The sequence below is a fragment of the Lepidochelys kempii genome, chromosome 9 (assembly GCF_965140285.1).
Source record: "Lepidochelys kempii isolate rLepKem1 chromosome 9, rLepKem1.hap1, whole genome shotgun sequence".
In the NCBI taxonomy this organism is placed as follows: domain Eukaryota; kingdom Metazoa; phylum Chordata; order Testudines; family Cheloniidae; genus Lepidochelys; species Lepidochelys kempii.
Genome location: NC_136388.1, coordinates 47,495,407 through 47,510,459, shown reverse-complemented (window position 1 = coordinate 47,510,459; position 15,053 = coordinate 47,495,407). Strand labels below are relative to the sequence as shown.

At 45.8% G+C, this 15,053-nt stretch overlaps 1 protein-coding gene across 5 annotated transcripts in view; it reads left to right on the top strand.

Annotated features, from left to right (window-relative positions):
* The window catches only part of MYO7B (myosin VIIB), a 99,800-nt gene that overhangs the window by 19,994 nt on the left and 64,753 nt on the right, over window positions 1-15,053 (top strand). For all 5 annotated transcript variants that reach the window (XM_073360171.2, XM_073360170.2, XM_073360173.2 and 2 more), the window contains exons 3-12: window positions 170-283; window positions 1,675-1,827; window positions 4,209-4,393; window positions 5,520-5,641; window positions 7,313-7,455; window positions 7,550-7,663; window positions 10,447-10,600; window positions 14,067-14,143; window positions 14,506-14,625; window positions 14,861-15,003. In XM_073360171.2, coding sequence (XP_073216272.2) covers window positions 170-283; window positions 1,675-1,827; window positions 4,209-4,393; window positions 5,520-5,641; window positions 7,313-7,455; window positions 7,550-7,663; window positions 10,447-10,600; window positions 14,067-14,143; window positions 14,506-14,625; window positions 14,861-15,003 — 1,325 coding nt within the window. The remainder of the gene's footprint in view (window positions 1-169; window positions 284-1,674; window positions 1,828-4,208; window positions 4,394-5,519; window positions 5,642-7,312; window positions 7,456-7,549; window positions 7,664-10,446; window positions 10,601-14,066; window positions 14,144-14,505; window positions 14,626-14,860; window positions 15,004-15,053) is intronic.

Sequence of the window (15,053 nt, the reverse complement as noted above, 5' to 3'; positions counted from 1 at the left end):
TAACCTGCTTTAACCACTAGATAACGCTTCGTCCAGGCAATAGGCACTGGGCCAGTTAAGCAAATGTAAAAGAAATCCCACAGTTATTAAAACCAGGAGATATATGCTAAGAGTTAGTTGGAGCCTAGATGTAAAGCAGTACTTAACAGTAGCACTTTCTTCTCGCCAGGGTGATCATGTATGGCTGGAATCCTTGTCCAACAGTGAATACAATGTCCCTATTGGGGCAGTTGTGAAGATCTCTGACTCAGGACAGATCTTGGTGGAGGATGATGAAGGCAAGGTAGGCTATGTTATAACTTCCTCAGCAGAACATACTTAAGTTTTATGTAACATGGTGAAGAACAAGAGATGGGCCTGAACCAAGCCACAGATCTATTCCTGAACGTTTTGGAGTTCTAGGGTGAAATCCAGATCCCCTTTAAGTCAGCTGGGCCAGGATTTCACCCTTGGAATCTACACCCGGATACAGAACTGGCTGTTGTGGCTAGCCTCTTTCATTATAATGGGCCAAATCAAAATTCTGGATATCCAAACACCCTCTAACTTTAGTGGAGTTCAGAATCTGATCTGGATGTCATGATTCAGGGCCAGTCTAGTGTATGGCCCATCAGAGCACTACAGAACTGCAAGAATCAGGCAGTAGTACTTGCCAGAGGCAAGACATGGGACTTGATGAGCCAATGGTCTGGTCCTATCTCCAAGCCTGTATTTCTGGGAGGTTATAGTCTCCGTGTAATCCACAGCAGCTGAATTTGCCACAGCGAGTACTTCTTGTCCCACATTTGCTGGAGAATTGTGCTCCAGCATCTAAGTTCTCATTCCATTTCTAGCCCTCATGATTGTGCAGAGAACACTGAGAATAAGAACTGAGCACAAACTGATGCAGTGTTGTGTTTCTGCACCTGCAGCTGGCTTGCAAGGATAGCTCTGGAAGGTGTGAATGGCTCCATTCATCTCAAGGGATTGTTGACTCTCAAACATAAAGATGACACTTTAAATGGCATACTGTTAACTGTTTCACTGCTGATCTTTTTTAAAAATCAGAAACATCCAATGCCTGTGCTTATCCTACAAGCCCAAGCTTCTTCCCACCCCTTCCTGATACCCAACGCCCAGCTGTCCCCATCCCAGCTCCCAAGCCTCAGGTTTCCTCTCAACAGTTTTTACGATGCCGTTATGCTTTGTCAATACCCAAATCTGCAGCAAAACTGAAAATGTGGGGACAGCGTGAAATCACTAACTGAATTTAATATCAGGATGTGGGCTACTGAACTGATTGTTTTATTCCTTTCCATATTTCAATTAAAAACTTCCATATTTTTAATTTAAGTGTAGCTGCCACAGAAATTCCACTGGAGCATAAGAGAATCCAGGGCTGGCTCACCTAGGTCCAGCTTGCCACAGGATCTTGACTATATTCCTCACCTGTAATGTCCTATCTTGATTCAAGCATTGCATGCTGGGTAATAGTCTCAGTGGGCTGCACCTATGTATTAAAGATAAAGCTGCTGCAATCTGCTCTGGGTTATGCCAGCTAAACCCACACTGTGCTAGTGTGAGTTACACTCAGGTTTTCTCCATGGCAACATGGCTCCCTCCTTTGGATGCCCCTGAGCTAATGTACAAAATCCCAGATGATTAATTAAAAGCTGTTGTGTTGTTCTATTTAAGGAACATTGGATCACTGCCCGGAACATCAATGCTGTGCGTCCCATGCATCCCACCTCTGCACAAGGGGTGGAAGACATGATACGCCTCGGGGACCTGAATGAAGCAGGCATAGTGCATAACCTCCTTATCCGCCATCAGGAGCACAAAATCTATGTGAGTGCCAAGACAAATGGGCAAATCTCAGTCAAGAATAAGAAACGAAAAACAGCACACTTCTGTCAGGGGGACAATTTGTCAGCCAAGGGGCAGCCTCTGACACAAGGCAGCCTGGTTTCCTTTGCCAAATATTGGACTGAGAGAGCCTTAGTGTCTCAGCAGTTCTGAAATTCTCCCTTTTCTTCTCTATAACTGATCTCATCCTAGCACCTTGACTGCAAGGACAAGAGCTGGCACCAGACTTTGAAATCATGGAGTGACTCGACAGCGAGATGCATGGACAGCAAGAGAGCTGCCTTTTAGTTTTCTGCCTAAAGTGAAAGTTACCAGTGGTGACTCTCTGTCTGTCAATCCAGACATTAAGACAGATATCAGGTCTGTGGTACAGCATGCAGTTAGGAAATCAACATACACTCTGCTAGGCTAATTTCAATATTCACCTGAGGAAATAACAAACTATTAGTCCAACCAGATGCTCTATTTGTTATTGTTGGCAATGGTATGATCTGGCTTGTCTTTAGGTTCAATTTGATCTTTATTTAATTGTGATGCAATGAAATACATTGAGAGGAATGTTGGTCTTGTGTTTAAGGCACTGCCTTGGGACTCAGAAGATGTGGTTTCATTTTCTGGCTTTGCCACAGACTTCGTGTGTGACCCTGGGTAACTTAATTTCTCTGTGCCTTACTTCCCTATCTAGAAAACAAGGATATAGTTACTTAGTTTCTCCCACACTTTGCTCTGCTTGTCTGTTTGGATTGTAAACTTTACAGGGCAGGGGCTGTCTTACAACATGTTTATGCAGTGCCCAGGCAGTGCCAAATCAAGCCCTGATTTTAATAGGTGCTACACTACTATAGCAAATGTAACAATGTAAAGTAAATGTAACAATGTAACCATTACAATAATAAACCCTGGCAGTCATATTTTGAAGCTCTTGTATGTAATCATGTTGCATTTATATACTGTAATGCCTTTCATCCAAATGGATCCCATTTGGCACTTTATAAACTTTACCAAATGACACTATATACACACAGACACATTTCAGTGATAGGCAAAATAACTGGGGTATGTACACACACACACCCCCCCCAATTATTTTGCCTACCCCTGAAGTGCAGCCACATCTGGGGTAGAATACAACAGCTGTTTAACATCACTTAGCAACATTTCACAACAGTTAATGGTAAGAAACGAAAAATACCATATCTGGTTGAGCTAACAGAGATTTTAACCACAGTGTAATTAACTGAGCTGGAATTTGGCCAGGCGATCATGGTTAGTATCTCTTCTTTTGCAAAAAGCACCAGTGGGATCCTTAATGGACCAGTATTGATCAGGAGCACAGCATTGTGTCTCATTTGAATGACCCTATGTCCAGTAGCATAGTGCCCAGTTCAATACTGATTCAGAGGGAAGAGTGCAATCTACTGAGTCATCAACCCACAAGTTTCTGCAGCACCCGGGGTTTTCCCTAAGAGTTCCTTATCCTTTCCCGAACCTGCTTAGCTTATGAGCTTATGCAGGGTCCTGCACTTAGGATGGAAGAACCCAATGCACAGCTACAGACTAGGGACCGAATGGCTAGGCAGCAGTTCTGCGGAAAAGGACCTAGGGGTGACAGTGGACGAGAAGCTGGATATGAGTCAGCAGTGTGCCCTTGTTGCCAAGAAGGCCAGTGGCATTTTGGGATGTATAAGTAGGGGCATAGCGAGCAGATCGAGGGACGTGATCGTTCCCCTCTATTCGACATTGGTGAGGCCTCATCTGGAGTACTGTGTCCAGTTTTGGGCCCCACACTTCAAGAAGGATGTGGATAAATTGGAGAGAGTCCAGCGAAGGGCAACAAAAATGATTAGGGGACTGGAACACATGAGTTATGAGGAGAGGCTGAGGGAGCTGGGATTGTTTAGCCTGCAGAAGAGAAGAATGAGGGGGGATTTGATAGCTGCTTTCAACTACCTGAAAGGGGGTTCCAAAGAGGATGGCTCTAGACTGTTCTCAATGGTAGCAGATGACAGAACGAGGAGTAATGGTCTCAAGTTGCAGTGGGGGAGGTTTAGATTGGATATTAGGAAAAACTTTTTCACTAAGAGGGTGGTGAAACACTGGAATGCGTTACCTAGGGAGGTGGTAGAATCTCCTTCCTTAGAGGTTTTTAAGGTCAGGCTTGACAAAGCCCTGGCTGGGATGATTTAACTGGGAATTGGTCCTGCTTTGAGCAGGGGGTTGGACTAGATGACCTTCTGGGGTCCCTTCCAACCCTGATATTCTATGATTCTATGATTCTCTAATGAGAGCAGAGCCCAGGGTGGCTATGGCTGTGTTCTGCTGTGTCTGGATTTGATGTTATGGGTAACTCTCTCCTCTTTCAGACCTACACAGGCTCTATCTTGGTCGCAGTGAATCCATACCAGGTGTTGCCACTCTACACAATGGAACAGATCCAACTCTACAGTAACAAGCGAATTGGGGAGCTGCCTCCCCATGTCTTTGCCATCGCAGACAACTGTTATTTCAATATGAAGAGGAATAAGAGAGACCAGTGCTGTGTTATCAGGTAACTGGATGAGTGGGTGGGACTAGTGGTGGTAGGTTTACCACGGGGATTGGATAGAGAAGGGTTCCCAAAGTGTCTGGAGAGGTGACAATCTCTTCAGTCCTTTGGGGAGGCATAGATAACATCAGGGAAAATGAGAAGAGAACATTTGCTTTTTTGCTGTGTCATTTTCAGTTAGGACTCAGAAATATTTAGTCCTGAACGTGCATTTATGTATCCACGTGACTGTATAATGTGTGTCCAAGCATGTCAACTATGTTTGCCCAAATGGGTGCATACATAACATTTTCATGCACAGCTTCAGAGACAGGGCTGATTTCACCCTGCATATTTGTGCTGTAATTTTTGTATTTGGACCCTTACTGGAAATATTTTGCAAGAAAAAGGGATCAAGAGACTGCTCCCTTGCACATGTTTATATTTCCAAAACCCATCATTTCCCCTCCAAGCCCTCTGAGTGCAGCAGGACATTCTACACAAATAGTCTCTTTATAAATAGATGGAAAATGGGAAGCCTGAATACATTGTCCATAGCAGGGAAGGTACCTTTTTTACCTTTGGAAGGTAGCCATTATGTTTGAAGATTGAATTTAACTTTCTGAAAGGAGAGATTGTCTCTGAGAAGGTTAATCTCCCCTCCTAAAACAAGACAAGAGAAACGTTATCTTTTTCTTACAAAGGTATTCCCTGTACTTGTTTTCTGTTCATATTTTGTGCAAGGAGCTGGATAATCTCAATGCAATGATGTCTCTTGTTAGCAGAGGAGATACTGGGAACACGAAGTTAACATACTAAAACCAGCACAGATAGTACAATAAGGTACTAAAGATGAAAGGCCAAATTTTCCCTCTTCTTCACGCTGGGGCCAATCCACTGGCATCAGTGAATTTGCACTTGTGTAACTGATGGAACAGTTTAGCCCTTAACATTTTAGTATGCAGAATAGCTTCAATTCAGTGAAAGAGACATTGAAAGGTAAGCCTCTTACTCTCTACATGAGACTCAGGACAGTCCCATAGTATGGAGAAGATCTGTGAATTTTTACCCTGGTCTGCCATTTTTTCCACTGTAGCAGAGAAAAAGAAACCGAGACACTGATTTACCACATGTATGTTTTGGATTCCAGTGGAGAATCTGGAGCCGGGAAGACTGAAAGCACTAAGCTGATACTGCAGTTTTTAGCTGCTGTCAGTGGCCAGCATTCCTGGATTGAGCAGCAGATTCTGGAGGCCAACCCCATTCTGGAAGGTAGGTTATGTAGCCAAGACGCCTGATTCACCATAACACCAGTGATTTTGATGGATTTATGCCAGTGTAAAGCTGGAGTAATGCAGTAATGTCTCAGTGCCACTGTGCACTGTCTCAGTAATGTCTCAGTGCACAGCAGCTGAACTCCTTAAAGCCTCAGTGATGTAGTGGTTGATCAAGGAATCTACAAGGAATTTTGGCAAAGTCTGCAGAGAGTTTTCCCCAAAATCTGTGTGGTTCATCTGAGATTTTGCCCCAGATCTGCAGGGTTTTTGACTCAACCCTATTCCCATATGTTAAAACTAAATATTCTAAGACACAGGGAGAGTCGTTCAGCATTTTTTAAAAGCTCGATCTATTGGTTTTATCCAAGAGAATATTAAGCAGTGACTTCATCATGGTGTATAAGTACCTACACATGGAAAAGTTTTCAGATTAGTCTTCAATCTAGCAGACACAGGCATAACAAGATCCAGCCATTGGCTAGAAGCTTAAGCGAGGTAAATTCAGGCTAGGAATAAGGTGCAAATTTTTAACAATGAGGGTAATTAACCATTGGAACAGGTTATTTGGAGCGATGGGTTCTCCATCAGTGTCTTTAAAATCAAGACTGGATGTCAGTCTTTCCAAACTATATGATCTAGCTCAACCACAAGATATGGGCTTGATGGAGGGTGTAATCCAATGGCCTGTGTTATGCAGGAAGTCAGGCTAGATGATCAAAATGTTCCTTTCTGCTTTTAAAATATGTGACTGAATAGGATTTCTGGAGTGAGCTGCTCATGTTAGTTGAGTTTTACTGGATAGTCCTCTGCTTTGTGGATGAGAACTCTGTAAATGTTACTTTCACCTGCATTTTTAGGACAAGTGCCAAGTGTCTCAATTACCTGAGTCATTGAAAGGCAGTCTAATGATGGGCCTGGCTGCTTTGTGGCATTTCAGTGCCATGTGAGATGGCTAGTTTGCCTGCTCAATCCCTGTGTCTACCTCTGCAGACAAAAAAAAGGCTTGCATGGGCTCCTAAGTGAGTCCCGTACAGCATTCTCAGCTCAGGGAGAGTCTCCACAGGGATGAGGTCAGGGATTGCTTCCCTAGGGAGGCACAAAAGTTTCTGTGGGTGTGGGGCACTGAATTGGGAACCTGTGGCAAGGTTTTGATGGTTGGGGTTGGGAAGGGCTTATTCAAGGTGTGACAGGCTTGGTGTCAGGGTAGGGCTAGTCTAAGCAATTGTGGGAGGGATTTGGGAACAGGAAGGGGTCGTGTTGGGGAAAGATGGGGAAGTTATGGTGAGGGGTAGGCATGCACTTGTGCTAGTCTGTAGGAAGGTGTTTGGCTGAGGGAGACTGTATCTTCCCACAAGATCTTCCCACAGCTTTGCAGCCTCCCTGCTTCCCATGCAGAGAGATCTGGTGTCCCCTCCCTACCTACATGAGATATTTAGGGCCCATTTGCTCTCATGCACAGCTGTCTGCCTCTCTGTTCAGCTGAGTGTAGGATGGAGTCTGGGGCCTGTCATTCCCAGTGTGAGTCAGATCACACAGCACTGGAATCTGGAGCTCACCAGGTGAAATGCCAGCAGCAAGACCAGGTAGTCTGAAAGTGAAGTTGCCATGCCCTAAGCAGGAGTAAACCCAGTGTCTGTCTCTATCCTACACTTCCTCCCCTCACCAGCCTTTGGAAATGCCAAGACAATTCGAAACGACAACTCAAGCCGCTTTGGGAAATACATCGACATCCACTTCAACCAAAGCAGCGTGATCGAAGGAGCCCGGATAGAGCAGTTCCTTCTGGAGAAGTCCCGGGTTTGTCGGCAGGTAAGGGTTAATCTGGGAGTCAGTGCTAACTCTACTCCTGTTTTATGACACCGCACTGACAGGCCTGTCCCCTGGGGTACTTCTCTCATTCCAGGCTCCGGAGGAGAGGAACTATCACATATTTTACTGCATGCTAATGGGGATGAATCTGGAGCAGAAGAAGATGTTGAACCTGGGCACTGCTTCAGAGTACACCTACCTCACCATGGTAAGATGCACCTCCCTCTGCTGCCATCGCCTTGAGCACAGGGTTCCTCATGCTGGGCCGCTCTCACGTGTCACAGCAAAAGCAAGTGCAAGAGGGCTGGTTCTCACATAGAAATGGCCATGCCTAGAGTGAAAGAAGAATTAACAGTAAGGATGTTGTGGGCTCAGCTGCAGTGTCCTCTAAGCTTTTATTGTACTGTATCCATCACTGGGTGCAAGCTATGGCCATTAGAAGCTATCCATCAAGAGCAGCCTTAAGAAAGACCAATAGCATCTTCAGTTGGCTCCTCAGTGCCCGCCTTTGCACTGCAGTCAAGTTTCGGGTAACTGTCATTGATCTCCCAGGAGGGAGAACACAAGGCCTGGATGTATTTTTCAGAGAAAAGGAATTAACAGGTACAAAATGTTTCTTTATTTCACAGCTGAAGCAACACCAGTAGCCATGGTCCTTATCTGTAGTGGGCCTTGCAGAAATAACTCAGTAATGTGGTTCTCTCTCTAATCTGGGCTAGTTAATGTAAACTTCCCAGTCTGTGTTTATGTTTTCCAGAGAGTTTCCCTTGTTGGATGTGGGGATTCATCTTGCGGGAGACCGCTGAAAGTACAGAGTGGCTTAACAGCACCACCACCATTGACTTTCAGTGGGATTTGTGCTTCTACGCAGTTTTGGAAATCCCACCCCTAGTCTGGCCAAGTTCTTCACGCTAAAAACATGAGCTGAGCTGCTTTGCTCTGTGACTTGGACAAAAACGAGTAAAGGAGGAATTAGGGCCCAGTCCTGCCCCTGCTGAAGCCAGCAGGATTCATGCCACAAACTTCAGTGGGAGCAGGGTTGGGCACCCAAAAAAAAAAAGCTGCTCAGGCTAGTGGAGGCTTTTGTAACCGTAGGCCTGAATGTTTACAGAAAGCTTTGGAACTCTGTGTTAAAGGATGGGAAGAATCTCATTAGCTAGAACATGCCTGCAGCTCCTCTCGGCCATTCGCATGCACTACTGCTATGGGCTCAAATGATGCTGCCCCTAAAGGAAAGTGCCCCGTGTGCCATTGGCCCAGCGAGTGGGAGCAGATTCCCCAGCTCGTTAATTATAGGAATGGAATGACTGAGGACAAAGTGATAACGCGGTCAGCGCTTATTACAGCAGTGCAAGCGCTGTGTATTCCATGAAGGGCTGAAGTCCTTTTAGCTCAGTGATGAGTGCTGTAAAATATTTAGATAGGCAGATTAGACCCTGCTCTCACGGTTTTTGTTTTGCTCAGCTATTGGTACGAATAGCTATTCTTAGTGCTATAAATAGAAAAGCACATAAGGACACTTCACTCTTCCTGCTGCCACAGCACTGCATTGCCCAGGACTCACTGACCCAGCAGACATGCCCTACAATATGGGCCAGCCCTTAATGAGTTATTTATATGGAAGGTAGCAAAGGGCAGAGCCCTGAGCTGTGCCAGGCAGACTATTGCTGGAGACCTTTCTCATGTTGTTTTTGGATTGTGCCACTCAGTGTCTTGTGCTAGATTCTAGTGTTCTGATTTTGCAAAGGTATTTTCTACCACTGTCCAAACCCTGCCTGTCTTTATTTCTCAAACTGGGGGTTACTGACTAGTGCCAGGGGATGTTTGTACAGGGCAGAGGAGAGCTACAACAGGGGCAGGGAAAGAGACGTGACCTCAAATCTGCCCTAAGAAACACTGCAAATGTATCCCATGGTGACAGATAGAGCAGTGGGTGGACTGCTGAAAGTTACGTCTTCTCTTTCACTGCTCCAGAGCAGCCTTTAATGTAGCTGGTTGTTGAAGCAGCCCCTGGCCTAAGCTTCTCTCTCCTCTTCCCATGTTACTCAGCTCAGCCATGGAAGCATGTGCTGTTTGACCTCAGAGACCCACTAATGGATGGCTCATCCCACTACTGACAGAAAGGTGTATAGCCAAGCGTTTGACTACACTAACGGTTCGCTCATAAAAATATTCAGGAAAGCCAAATGCATTGTCTAAAGACAACACAGCACAACATGAAAAGGAAACATCTATTCTATACCCTTCTTCCAGAAAACCATTCTTATCCCACAGCATGTTCACCTTACACAGTAGGTGTGGTTCAAAGAGCCATCCTCAAACTTCCTTCTGTTTATATTGTGCACGTGTGCCAGCTAACAGCCCCCTCTATTCACTTTAAGTTTAAGTCTAACCCACTTGTTAGCTAGGTTTGTCCTTGGTAGCTCTCTATACTTTCCCATATCTCGTTTTGAATGCTGCATTCCAAGTGCTGATGAGCCATGGAGTACACCCTCCCTGTACTTGGCACACAGTTTATTCATGCATCTCTGCTTTGACACGTTTCCTATGTTCTAATGCCAAAGCTGACTTCAGTTTTGCAAAGTGGTGTACAAGGCTTGACATGGGTGAACAGAACTGTGGGAAGAGCATAAGCCATTTAGTTAACATAACTTCTCCCACCACCCATGTACATAATGTATATTATATTAGTATCATGCACATCATACCTATTCATGTGGTGTATGCTATGCCTAACAGATGCATATTGGCTAACACCACTCCAAGCAATGTGTCACCTTCTTTTGAGTGGGAGCGAAGAAAGAAACTACCATGGAAAAGGGAAATTAAAAAATAAAATAAAATACAAGAGTTTGTATCTTGGGTCTGTATCGAGCAGCCCACGGGGCAGTTCTGTTATATATGTTTTGTTCTACAGCCTAGAGGCTGCTATGCTAGGTCTGTATTAGTACCCAGACGGTTCCCCTGTCCCATGAATGTGCTGTCATGCAGGGTGCCTGCACTTCTTGTGATGGCCATAATGATGCAAAGGAATATGCTCACATCCGCTCTGCTATGAAGATCCTCATGTTCTCAGATTCTGAGCACTGGGACATCAGCAAGCTGCTGGCTGCTATTCTGCACCTGGGGAATGTTGAGTTTGAAGGTAAACACAGCACTGCTTGCAGCTAGGTCTTCCCTTCGTCTCAATGTTTAAAGTCTGTGGATCACTATCTGCCTTCTTGTCTAAAGGCCAGCTCGTGGCTGTCTGCCAAACAGATGTGGATGGCGAGTGGGGGTGTTGGAAGGGCAGCAGCTGCAGACAATAGAAGTACTGGTGGGTGAGCCAACTGAATTCTGTTCTGAGAGGTGACCCTGTTACTGTTTCCCGGGGGGGGGGGGGGGTGGTGAGAAAGCCTGGATTTGTGCTGGAAATGGCCCACCTTGATTACCATGCACATTGTAGGGAGAACTTGTGGCACCTTAGAGACTAACCAATTTATTAGAGCATAAGCTTTCGTGAGCTACAGCTCACTTCTTCAGATGCATATCGTGGAAACTGCAGCAGGCTTTATATATACACAGAGAATATGAAACAATACCTATTCCCACCCCACTGTCCTGCTGGTAATAGCTTATCTAAAGTGATTTCCAGCACAAATCCAGGTTTTCTCACCCTCCACCCCCCCACACAAATTCACTCTCCTGCTGGTGATAGCCCATCCAAAGTGATAACTCTTTACACAATGTGCATGACAATTAAGCTGGGCTATTTCCTGCATAAATCCAGGTTCTCACATCCCCCCCACCCCCATACACACACAAACTCACTCTCCTGCTGGTAATAGCTCATCCAAACTGACCACTCTTCAAGTTAAAATCCAAGTTAAACCAGAACATCTGGGGGGGGAGGGGTAGGAAAAAACAAGAGGAAACAGGCTACCTTGCATAATGACTTAGCCACTCCAAGTCTCTATTTAAGCCTAAATTAATAGTATCCAATTTGCAAATGAATTCCAATTCAGCAGTTTCTCGCTGGAGTCTGGATTTGAAGTTTTTTTGTTTTAAGATAGCGACCTTCATGTCTGTGATCGCGTGACCAGAGAGATTGAAGTGTTCTCCGACTGGTTTATGAATGTTATAATTCTTGACATCTGATTTGTGTCCATTTATTCTTTTACGTAGAGACTGTCCAGTTTGACCAATGTACATGGCAGAGGGGCATTGCTGGCACATGATGGCATATATCACATTGGTGGATGTGCAGGTGAACGAGCCTCTGATAGTGTGGCTGATGTTATTAGGCCCTGTGATGGTGTCCCCTGAATAGATATGTGGGCACAGTTGGCAACGGGCTTTGTTGCAAGGATAAGTTCCTGGGTTAGTGGTTCTGTTGTGTGGTATGTGGTTGTTGGTGAGTATTTGCTTCAGGTTGCGGGGCTGTCTGTAGGCAAGGACTGGCCTGTCTCCCAAGATTTGTGAGAGTGTTGGGTCATCCTTTAGGATAGGTTGTAGATCCTTAATAATGCGTTGGAGGGGTTTTAGTTGGGGGCTGAAGGTGACGGCTAGTGGCGTTCTGTTATTTTCTTAGTTAGGCCTGTCCTGTAGTAGGTAACTTCTGGGAACTCTTCTGGCTCTATCAATCTGTTTCTTTACTTCTGCAGGTGGGTATTGTAGTTGTAAGAAAGCTTGACAGAGATCTTGTAGGTGTTTGTCTCTGTCTGAGGGGTTGGAGCAAATGCGGTTGTATCGCAGAGCTTGGCTGTAGACGATGGATCGTGTGGTGTGGTCAGGGTGAAAGCTGGAGGCATGCAGGTAGGAATAGCGGTCAGTAGGTTTCCGGTATAGGGTGGTGTTTATGTGACCATTGTTTATTAGCACTGTAGTGTCCAGGAAGTGGATCTCTTGTGTGGACTGGACCAGGCTGAGGTTGGTGGTGGGATGGAAATTGTTGAAATCATGGTGGTCACTTTGGATGAGCTGTTACCAGCAGGAGAGTGAGTTTGTGTGTGTATGGGGGTGGGGGGGTGAGAAAACCTGGATTTGTGCAGGAAATGACCCACCTTGATTATCATACACATTGTGAAGAGAGTGGTCACTTTGGATGGGCTGTTACCAGCAGGAGAGTGAGTTTGTGTTGGGGGGGGGGCGGAGGGTGAGAAAACCTGGATTTGTGCTGGAAATGGCCCAACTTGATGATCACTTTAGATAAGCTATTACCAGCAGGAGAGTGAGTTTGTGTGTGTATGGGGGTGGGGGGGTGAGAAAACCTGGATTTGTGCTGGAAATGGCCCACCTTGATTATCATGCATATTGTAGGGAGAGTGGTCACTTTGGATAAGCTATTACCAGCAGGAGAGTGAGTTTGTGTGTGTGGTTTTTGGAGGGGGGTGAGGGAGTGAGAGAACCTGGATTTGTGCAGGAAATGGCCCACCTTGATTATCATACACATTGTGAAGAGAGTGGTTACTTTGGATGGGCTATTACCAGCAGGAGAGTGAGTTGGGGGGGGGGGGGGCGGAGGGTGAGAAAACCTGGATTTGTGCTGGAAATGGCCCAACTTGACGATCACTTTAGATAAGCTATTACCAGCAGGACAGTGGGGTGGGAGGAGGTATTGTTTCATATTCTCTGTGTATATATAAAGTCTGCTGCAGTTTCCACGGTATGCATCCGATGAAGTGAGCTGTAGCTCACGAAAGCTCATGCTCAAATAAATTGGTTAGTCTCTAAGGTGCCACAAGTACTCCTTTTCTTTTTGCGAATACAGACTAACACGGCTGTTACTCTGAAACCTGTTACTATTCTCACTGTGAGACAAGGTTGGCAGGCCATAAAGAGGTCCCCTCACACACACTGAGGCATTAAATAACACCGTGCCCTGGCACGAATGATAATGAAAACGACTCTGTGTGCTAGGGGGAAAGGAGAGGCTGAGGGCACCTCTTCACTGGCAACGTTAAAGTGCTGCCACGGCAGCACTTTAACATGGCTTGTGTAGTCGTGGCAGAGCGCTGGGAGAGAGTTCTCCCAGCTCTCTAAACAAACCACCTCCACAAGGGGCGTAGCTACCAGCACTGGGAGTGCGGCTCCCAGCATTGGTGCACTGTCTACACTGCCACTTTACAGCACTGAAGCTTGCAGGGCTCAGGGGGGTGTTTTTTCACACCCCTGAGTGAAAAGGTTGCAGCGCTGTAAAGTGCCAGTGTAGACAAGCCCTGAGTCAGGGTTATTGTGGAAACTCAGAATTCTCTGAGTTGGGTTTGATTCAAATTGCAGCCTTAGCATTGCACTGAATGCATTCTGTAGGTGACTCTTACGTCCTCTGTTCCGTGCGATCTGATTAATCTCTTAGCTTGGGAGCTTCTCAGGGCAATGGCTTTCTCACTGGGGCCAGGTCTACACTACAGACTGCCAGCAGAGCTATGCTGGTCAGCGGTGTGGATTAACTAAACTGCTAACACTCTGCTGGTGTGGACATGGCCTGTGTTTCTATACAGTGCTCTGCCTGAGATCCTGCTCCTGGCTTTGGATAGTACAGTAATACAAACAGTAACAATACAGCCATGCACCATAGTGGTAGTGACTTGTACTGTGTGTGTATACTGAGCTTTGCGGTTTCCTCTTCCCAGCTGCTGTGTATGATCATTTGGACTGCTCTGATGTGCTGGATTCTTCACACTTTTCTGTAGCAACCAAACTGCTTGAGGTACTGGATTCTCGTCTTCTCTCACTAGCTCTCTGGTTTGTTCCCCCTTCTGGGAGGGTGGATTGTTGGCACATGTGCTTCTGTTGAGGGATTGTTTATGGTGTTTTCCTTTTGTGCTGTGTCCCCTTGTCGCTGCTAATGCTCACAGTGTTGCCCCTCCAAACTGAGAGATCTTTCCCGATATAGGCCCCAGGAACAGCTATTTTTTTCTGTGACAGTAGGCCACAGTACCGGTCAGACAGCATGTCTCTGCTTTCCCCACTTCTATCTTAGTCTCTTTTTCCTGAGTCAGACTCTGCCCATCTTTGCCAGGTCTGCTTTATCTACATCGGATGACCCAGCTGCAATGATTATTCCTATAGGTGGACTCTGGAGAACTGCAAAACAGCCTTACAAACCACTCGATCATCATCCGAGGAGAGAGCGTGTCCATGCCCCTGAGCATTGTCCAGGCTGCTGATGGGAGAGACGCCTTTGTGAAGGTAAAGGAGTTCACCCCCTCCAAGTGTGCATTGCACTGATGTTTTTCAAAGAGTGGGAATGCTTTCAGAGCTGTGTCTACAGACTCTCTCAGGGCCTGGTTCTGCAAACACTTATCACTGGGCCCTAGATCTTGCTACACTGAGCGTGCATGTTGGCTTCATTCAGCACAGCAAGCACTAGGCCGACTAGGGTTTGCATTATTGGGCTCTTACCTCCTTTTTAACTCTTCCACAGGGGATCTATGGCCATCTCTTCTTGTGGATAGTAAATAAGATCAATGCTGCAATTTTCAGCCCACCTTCTCAGGATTCTAAAAGTTCCCGCAGGTCCATTGGGCTTCTGGACATCTTTGGTTTTGAAAACTTTAACACCAACAGGTAGGATGTTCCAGATTCATTTCCGTCAGGGAAGGTGACAAATAGCAGAC